At 45.7% G+C, this 9,566-nt stretch overlaps 1 protein-coding gene across 1 annotated transcript; it reads left to right on the top strand.

Moving 5' to 3' along the window:
* Window positions 1–3,492: 3,492 nt before the first annotated feature.
* LOC115317556 lies at window positions 3,493–8,698 on the top strand. The gene is made up of 3 exons (XM_029977218.2): window positions 3,493–4,626; window positions 5,770–5,887; window positions 6,335–8,698. The coding sequence occupies exons 1-3, from the start codon at window positions 3,493–3,495 to the stop codon at window positions 7,612–7,614; spliced, it is 2,532 nt and encodes an 843-aa protein (XP_029833078.2). The 3' UTR covers window positions 7,615–8,698.
* The last annotated feature ends 868 nt before the right edge of the window (window positions 8,699–9,566 follow it).

The following is a 9,566-nucleotide window of genomic DNA, read 5'->3' as shown; positions in this document are numbered from 1 at the left end:
CAACTGCTTCAGGTCCGACAGGACCCGCAGGTCTGGCAGGACCCGCAGGTCTGGCAGGACCCGCAGGTCTGGCAGGACCCGCAGGTCCTGCGCTCACTTGGCAAGCTCCAGGGGGGGGACCTTGTGACAGAACAGTGTCAGTATAAGTTGGTTGCTGCAAAGGGTTCATTTCAGCAGTTGATGCACTTACGCTGTGCAGAACTGTTCTTGGTAGCTGCTGCAGTGCTGAGACAAGCTGCAGGTAGTGCACTCTTCTGGAGGACACCAGCGTCACACCTTGTGGCAGGATATGTCGTGCCTGTGAAAATTAAAGGGTACACATGCACTTCCAACTACTATAAGAGTACCTGCTATAAACAAAAGCAGCTTCAGACATTCAAGAAGCATAAAAGTGCTTACAAGGCAGTGATTCACCTTGATGGGCTGCTCCCCGCATAATGGCATCTGCTGCCGTGTCAGTGCTCGCAGCCACAGCTATTAAAATTGAAAATTCAACAAATGTTCAATACATATGCATCATATATTTACATCGATGCAGCTTTCACAAGAACTCCGATATGACAGTTAAGACTTACCTTCACTGTGCTGCTCCACCAGATCATGCTGAGCATCTGCAAGATCCTCAACTGCAACATTTGATAACATTGAATGAAACTAAATCAGCTGCAGCTTCATTTATTTGCCTCACCATATTTTATACATTTAGTTGCACCATTTACAAGATGAGCTCACATTTGAAAGGTGTATGCCATGAACCAAGCCTGCCATTTATACTGTTTTATTTATGCAGGACTCACAAACTGTGGTGTTTGCAGAATCACTTACCTTCATTTCGCCTGAAATATTCGCACTCGCTGCTTTTTTCAGCTGAAAAATAATACTTAAATGTAGCGCTTATAATTAAAATGATCCACCTTAGCATGTCGTCATAAACAAACCCATGAAGCACAATTTTTTGACACAGACATGTGCTAGTAGTTACTGGCAGAATTTGTGAAATGCACTGTCCTAGTGCTAGACTTTTAGCAGAAATCTGCATAAAAGCATATATGCAGTATAATCAAAAACACACATTCAACAGCTGCTAGCTGAAGAAAGGTAAGACAGTAGTAAATATTCCTGAACGTAGAGACAATTCTGGGAGTTGGCAGAGTAATTTTTCATTTCAACACTTGGAGCATAGCTGCACCTCTAGGATGTTCTTACCTTGAAATATTTTACTTTCTAAGCAGCGCTGCAGTGAGGAAACCTGCTCTTTCAAAAATTTCTTGTCCTCTTCAAGCTGTCTTGCTTTTGTTCTCCAGGCACGAGTCTCTGCTTGTGCTTGGCGCAGCTCTGTCGCTGAGCATAAAGAATCGTCTTCATCTGATGAACTGACTGACTCCTGCCGCAACCTTTTTGGGACCTGAAAAGTAAAACGTTTAACGTCAGCCTTCCCGCATCGTTAAAGACAGAAGAAGTGCTGAGCTATTACTTACTGACTGTGCCCGATGAATTCGGTCAGAAGGCCCTGCCTTGGTGCTTTTGTGGGCGTGATGTAAATGCTTTTCCAATATTTCGCTATACACAGCATTCTTCGAGGTTGTTCGCAGCTGTTTTTGCCTCTGTGACACCTGGCACATAAGAAAGGAACAACAATGTTGGAGGCAGGTATGTGCATAAATTCTTAATCACCTTTATGGCACTTATTTTCAAAAGGTTAACACGAGTTTGTAAAAATTGATTAGTGAGAGTCAGCCCATGCTGCTTCTTGGAATACTTAAATTTTGCATTAATTAGCACTGAGTTCAAAGGAGAATACCAGAGTTCACAGTTAAGTGCTGTATACAAATACATCAAAGTTGCATGCTTACCTTCTTCTGTTGCGTTTTTTTACTTGGAACATCATCGTCGGAGCTTTCCTCTAATCTTGCTTTAGGAAAAGCGATCCTCTTCGACTCCTTTTTTTTCGTGAGCTCTTCCTCGGTTTCTGTGGGTCAAGCAGCGATTCAAAAATGATTTCCTTATAGGTCATGATTAACCGAAGCATGTCTCTTTTTCCAAAAAGCACAGGCTGACTATGCAATCTGAATTCACTAACGGATGCAGTGAGGTTTGAAGCCGATAGTGATGCTATTAGTTAAAAAATTAATTTTTTGTTCATAGCATTAGGACACTAGGCACCTATACATGGCTTGCATGATATATATTATATCCGCGTCCTCCTTGCTGACGGCAGAAACCTGCCGTGAGTGCAGGGGAAGCTGCACTCACTCCTTTCAGCTCGCTCGTAATGTTTGCTTCCTGTTTGTAGAATAAGTACAAATAAAGGCTACGCTCAAGGAAAGTTTTGCCCCTAAAGAGGAGAACCAAATTACGTCAGTGCAACCTATCTGTACTGTGCGCAGATCACATACACACATTCCCTCAACCGTTTTTGATCAGCTAGTCGCAGCTTTCGCAATTATTCATGATACACGCGCCGTCCGACTTTCTTTCGGACGCCGCTTGTAGGCGCCAGTGGCCGTCGGACGGTATTCTAGACACAGCCAAAAACAAATGTAAATATCGCCAAATGCGTCGACAAAAGAAAATGTTCGAGAAAAAAAAAAAAAAAAAAGTAACTCCGCACCGGGGATTGAACCCGGGGCCGCTTGTTTGTGAGGGAGACATTGTACCACTAAGCTACACTACAGCTTCAAAAATGTCGCTTTGCGACCTCGTTTTATAGGAGACTTTCGGACGGCACTTGAACGTGCGAGTGGAGTACCGTCGGACGGCACTTGAACGCTCTGTAGGAGTGCCGTCGGATCGTCCAAGATTTAGATACCATTGGCATTTTTTGGTGAACTCGACGGCGTCAAACTGCGTTTTGACAGGTGTACCTGTGATAAATAATGGTACGTATACGTACCGGCTAGCAGAAGGACGTGGGCACTATAAAACCCCGTGTTTTCTCCGTTGCCTTCAGAGTCTTCGTGAAACACCATGTAGGTCGACTTTTTGTCGAAATCGTCCGTGCTAGTCGGAGAGAAGCCATCGATGCTGCTTGTAGAAACGATATGCAGTCGCTTGTTGTTGTGGTCGTCCACAAATCGAACTAGCGCAAACATTTTGAAGAGCGAATGCACGTGGTCCGAGTAGAAAAAGCAAGCAACCGTCAAAATACTAGCGGACGTGCGAATACCACAGCGCGGTGACCATGGTTGCCGCGTCCGCAACGCGTCTAAAGAATACTATATGCTAGCAATTATTAAATAATATTTTAACTTTTTAAAATAGGAACAAACTATTAGTTGACTCAAACTATGGCACATTGATACTTTAGACCCATGTTGTTGTAAAAGCGTGTTTCTATTTACTTTAGAGGAATAATTTCGCGAGTTCGCTTTGGCTTGGCTTGTCTTGACCAGATTTCTTGACCATCGGCTTTCTACAGCTTTTCTTGTGCCTGGAGCTGTCGTGGGTGATCTGCTTGATCTGCGTTTGAGTTTGCACGTGTATGCTGTGAAAATGCCTCCGCGGAAGCGGTATCTTGAATATGGAGCCGACATAGCAGACCTACCATACACAACGAAAAAAAGGTTGTTTGACGAGCGCGAAACGGACCTGCAAGCGCCTGACGAGACCGATGAGTGCACGCCTGCCGAGAGCGACGACTTATTGCCTGCCGAAAGAGATGGCGGCTCGTCTGCTGAAAGCGACGACCACTCTGTGCCTGCCGAAAGCGACGACCACTCTGTGCCTGCCGAAAGCGACGACGACTCTGCACCCGCCGAAAGCGATGACTCGCTTGCGTCAAGTCCTAGTGCTACCCGCGCCACACCACCGCCGCCAACACCACAACCCGGCGGCTCTCCAGGAACTCGGCAAGAACCGCAAGAGGAGGCCGAGCTAACCGCCAATGACCTGTTAGCGCTATCCGTGGGCTTCATCATAGAGTTCGGACTCCCGTGGAAGGCGGTCGAAACTCTACAGAAGATGATGTCCTACGTTCTGAAAAGATGCGACGTGCCGACAACCAAGTACTTGTTTAAAAAGAACTCCGGTATCACTGTTGAGACTGCCAAGTTTCATTTTTACTGCAACGACTGCAAAAGACTAGTCGCCTCCACATCGGGTCGCCTTGCTGACCGCAACGCAGTTCAGGCCCCCTGCCCCAACTGCGGCAAACTCTGTGATGGTCGGCAGATGTTGATTGACGGCCACTTTTTTTTGAGCATGCCGATCCGGAAACAGATAACAGAGTTGCTTTCGAGAGAAGAAATTTCTAGTGCTCTAACTAAGCGCCTGCAAGAAATAGATGCTCACCACGACAATGGCAGTGATGGGATGTCGGATATTTCCGACGGTGACGCATACAAAGCCGTCCGGGAAAAGATGGATTTGCACGATTTAACGCTGACCATCAATTCCGACGGAAGTCCGCTTTTCAATTCCTCCAAATACTCGATATGGCCGGTGCAAGTGATGATCAAGGAACTTCCGCCACACCTCCGGCACAAGAATGTCCTCGTCACCATGCTGTGGTATGGACAGACCCATCCCGACATGCCACTACTGCTGACGGCCTTCGTTGATCAAATGGAAGACTTATCTTGTGAGGGAATTACCTGGGAGGCAGGCACAAGAACTGTTTGTTCAAAGGTATGTGCATATAGTATACAGGGCTTGCATGTGATATCAAAGCCGTCGTCCTTGCTGGTGGTAGAAGCCTGCCATTAATGCATTGGAAGCTGCGCTCGCTCGTTTTTGCTTGCTCGCAATGCTCGTTTCCCCGTTTCTACAATTAGTACAGTAAAGGGTGCGCTCTACCACCAGAAAGGACCAAAGTATGTCAGTGTAAGCTATGTGTATAAGGGCCTTTGTACCAAGCGTATTTCTTCTCTGTTCATGTGTTTCGCACTGTTTATATATTAGGATCAACGAATACCAACTCAACTTTCGACGTTACTTTGTACCAAGCTTTGTTGGCCGGCTTTTACTCACGGCAAGAATTCACATACTTTTTGGTCTCTTGAGCGGGGGATCTTTAACCAGGTTCGGTCGCAACGTGCAGATGGCAGATTAGACATACTCAGAGAAAAACTGTACCCATACGTAAAAACAGGGGCACTGCAGATAGATTAAATATAAAATGTTAAATCGTGAGTGGTATGGCGGTGACCGCAGGGGCACGTGGCTCAGTTGCTGGGTCCAATTGATATTGGTTATGCTCAGCAGTGGTCACAAGGGGAAGGAAAGAAAAGAAGGGTATCACTTTCAGCATGGCAGACGGCCGGAAAGTACAGGGACGCGGCCAGTTAACAAATTTGCATTGTATGCGCTATGTTGTGCAACTTTTTGCCTCCTCATTGGCTCATTGCAAGGGTCGCAATGGCAACCTGCAGTCACGTTTTGTTGTAAGCAAATGTAGCGCAGATGTGTGAACAGGCCTTAAGAGAGCTAATTTCTTAGCTCACAGTGGTACGATGAATGCAACATGACTTTATGTTATCGATTATCTTTACTCATTTTGTTAATAGAAATATAGTTTTTATTTATTTTATTTAAATACCTGTGGTTCTGTAAATGAAGCGAAGAAAAATCCAGTTTTCAAAGAGCTTGAAGTTTCCGAGCTACAGCGAGCACTCTACAATGAAAGCAATGTATTTTGGCATCGCGCGATCCGTGCCGCAAGCCACTCAGACATGGGACGACATGGTAGATCGCCGGCAAGCACTACAATATAATATAGATTATAGCGGCTCTGTGGTGCATTTTATAAGCAACTGCATTCTTTTCCTGCAGATCCATTGCTTCAGCTGCTGCGCTGATGCCCCTGCCAGGGCAATTATGCAAAATATGTTGCAGTATAATGGGCACTACGGGTGTGGATGGTGCCTGCACCCTGGAACTGTCATCAATGGTGGGGAACTTCTTCTAACAAAGCATTTGGCAAGAAAAGAAATCAAAGTGGTTCTTTATTGCCATTTTTGAGCTATGTATACTATTTGTGCTGTCTAAGTGCTCACTAAATGAGCTTGAAGCTATTCTGCCAGACATAAATGTTGTCAGTTATTGCACAAGAGGCGGCAGCATGGTGCTGTATGCAGTGGTTTCTGTAATCTGTTTGCATTAATGTGCACCTAATTAATAAACAAGCATGCCAAAAACCCTACTACATTCAAGAGCCCGGAGCACTACAATTACTGCTATAACACTGGTTTCGCATTTTAGGTTTGATTTGCCTATTACCAAATACCAGTCCTCCTTTGCGGCATTCATTTTGCCTGGTTGTAAATTATCTGTAAAAGAAAATTTGATTCATGTGGCTTACTTGCTTAACATTTAATACCTTTTGTTTTCCAAACAGGAACTGTCAAGTACACTGTTGATGAAGTGGTGGAGGACAGGGACACGGACCGGACCCTGGCACTGATGAAGAGAGCGGCTGCCAGCGACAAGCCCATCAAAGGCGTAAAGGGTCCAACACCCCTCATGAATCTCCCCAGATTTGACGTAATCTGGGGATTTACACCAGATTATATGCATTGTGTTTTGCTCGGCACAACGCGGCAGCTCACAGAGCTGTGGCTGACCAGCGTGGGAGAGGATTTCTACATTGGCTGTCCAGCACTTTTTGATGCACTTGATCAGAGGCTGCTTAGTATGAAACCACCATCATGCTTCCACAGACTGCAACGGTCGCTTTCCGTACGGAAGTACTGGAAAGCGACCGAATGGCAGCAGTGGCTGCTGTGCTTTTCTTTACCATGCTTGGATGGCATACTGCATTCAAAGTTTTTGTGTCACTTTGCCTTACTAGTAAAAGGTATTTATCTTTTGCTGCAAGACAATGTCACCAAGGGTGATGTCACAGAGAGCATCAATTGTCTCGTGAAGTTTGTTGTTGATGTCCAGGTGCTTTATGGTGAGAAGCAGATGACATTCAACATCCACCAGATGCTACACCTGTCCAAAAGTGTGCTGCACCAAGGCCCACTGTGGGCACATTCTTGTTTTGCCTTTGAATCAAATATTGGCCAGGTGAAGGAGCTTGTTACATCGGCCAAGGGTGTGCCATTGCAAATTGTGGAGCGCCTTATGATGAGAAGTTTGTTTCCTGGCCTAAAAGCCTTAGCTTGTCCTGAGACACAGTCATTTTTAAGTGGAGGCAGCGTCTCAAATCGAGGGACTGTCGCACCACTTGGCAAGCCACGGCAAGTGCCACTACCACTTTTGGAGTTGGCCCAGAGCCAGATTGGACATATTATAAGCGGTCAAGTGATGGAGCATGATAGGGTTGCGGTGTCCCAGTTTGTGTTCCATAGTGAGCAGTATGGAAGACCGAACAAAACTGACTGCACAGCTGCAATCTTACCATCCAAAGTGTACATAAAAATTAAGCACTTGCTGTCTTTTCGGGACACAAATGGACAGGCCAAGATTTTTGCCGTGTCACCTAGATTTGTAACAACACCTGTTCAAAAATGCACTCACATTGTGAAAGCGCGCCAGGTGCCTCCTGGACATGCTGCCAGTAATCTACTTGTTGAAATAGCGCCTGGTGTTGTGCCCTGTGTATACATGCACACTGGGGCGAATAGCTACTTTGTGTCTTTAGCCTTTAAGGCTCTTTTTAGAAGTGAGTAAGCTGGGTCCCTCTTCCTGTGTTGCACAAAAGAGCAGTCTCTGTAGCTCGATCCTACTTGCCAAATAAATAGAAGTTGCTTCTCGTCATCAAGTACCAGAAAAAGGCCAGTTGGTGTCTGTCTCAAATTCTTAGCTTTGCTAGCTAACTGCTTCAACTGCTGCCAGCTCTGGCCCAATCAAATTTGCCAGCTCATGCTCACGTGGCACAAATTCTAAACACTTGCTTGTTTAAGCTGTACCCCGGCTTGTCCCACCTGATCTCCAGCTCATATGCCACATGTTTTTACAACAGCGGCCAAAATATTAAAAAAAAGGAACTTTAGAGCATTCAATATTGCGTTTAGAGCACTCAATATTGCCATTAGCTTGTCCGACTTTTCAATCACATATAGTATCAAGACTGTGCAATTAAGCACCTAATTTTACAAATGTATGTTAACTAACTTTTTAATTAGTAAAAATAAACATTTATGTTTCAACTAGAAACTTCATGGGGATCGTTGAAAACCACTAAATCAGTCAAATTTAGAAAGGTAGGCAGCGCGTGTACCGTCTCCTGAGAATGCGTCGCGCACCGCTGGATTTTTCAGTTCTCATCCACATTTTCTCTCAGAGCGGCCGCCAGGTCGGGCAAGCTAATGGTAATATTGAGAGTGCTTTAAGCATATGTTGGCCAATCTCAGCAAAAACACCTATATCAGCAGCTCCAGCTGAACCCAACTATGTGCCAGCTAAGAACCAGCTGGACAGCTTAGTGCTTGCTGGTCCCAGCTAGGTGCTTGCTGGTCCCAGCTAAGTGCTTGTTGGTCCCAGCTGGTTCCAATTAAGGGCTAGTTGGTCCCAGCTGGCCCCAACTAAGGGCTAGCTGGTCCCAGCTAAGGGCTAGCTGGTCCCAGCTAAGGGTTAGCTGGTCCCAGCTAAGGGCTAGTTGGTCCCAGCTAAGTTCCAGCTGGGACCAGCTGAAACCAACTGGGACCAGCTGAAACCAACTGGGACCAGCTGAAACCAACTGGGACCAGCTGAAACCAACTAGGACCAGCTGGAACCAACTAGGACCAGCTAGATACCAACTGGATATTTTCTCCTGGGTGGGGAGAGAAGCTGAGGACGTCTTCACTAACAGACACCAGCGGCCGATCTTCCTTTTCATCTCACGAATACTACCTCCGAAAAAGCGATTCAACCGTCGCAAGCAAGTGGCTAAACCCGGAGCGTGTACGTCACCGAACCTATTATTTAGTTTCATTCTCCAAGTTTTTTACAATAAAGTCTTGTCAACCTTCCATTTTGTTTCATTGTAGCTGGAGTTGGTACCAGCGGTAACTGGGACCAACTCCAACTGGGACCAGTGGTAACTGGGACCAATTCCAGCTGGGATCAACTCGAACTGGGACCAGTTGGACAACTCCAACTGGGACCAGTTGCAACTGGGAATTGTTTCATAAACCAGTTTCATAAACCAGCCGCACCTGTACGACTTACTGCATCCATTATCCTATAGCTGCTCAGTTCCAAGGTGAACTTCGTATGGGATCATCCACAGCAGGAAGCCCTCAGAAAGTGAAAGTAAATCCTCTCAACCTACCCTGTCCTTCAAATTTACGGCGCCAGCAAGAGATCGGTCGTATCTGCAGATGCGTCATCTTACGGATTGGAGGCATTGCTGTGTCAGGAGCACGAGGATGGACCATTTCGCATCATTGCCTACCCGTTTCGAAAACTCTCATTTGTATGAGAAATTTCTGTGTTCAATGAACACATATGAATCCTACACGATATATAAGAATACTGTAAACGACTAAATTTTCGCGAGTACCTTTCGCGAATCACCTACAAAAGCGAAAAATACGTCCCGCGAACAATTCCGGCAATATGTGAACACTACGGAAGCTACGCTCGATTCGCGAAAATTAGAACCCGCGAATAATTTCAAATTTTCCGCTTTAGCCCGA

The sequence above is a fragment of the Ixodes scapularis genome, unplaced genomic scaffold (assembly GCF_016920785.2).
Source record: "Ixodes scapularis isolate PalLabHiFi unplaced genomic scaffold, ASM1692078v2 PGA_scaffold13__105_contigs__length_92229423, whole genome shotgun sequence".
In the NCBI taxonomy this organism is placed as follows: Eukaryota; Metazoa; Arthropoda; class Arachnida; order Ixodida; family Ixodidae; genus Ixodes; species Ixodes scapularis.
Note: the sequence above shows the minus strand (reverse complement) of the source record. Positions and strands in the feature narration are given on the sequence as shown.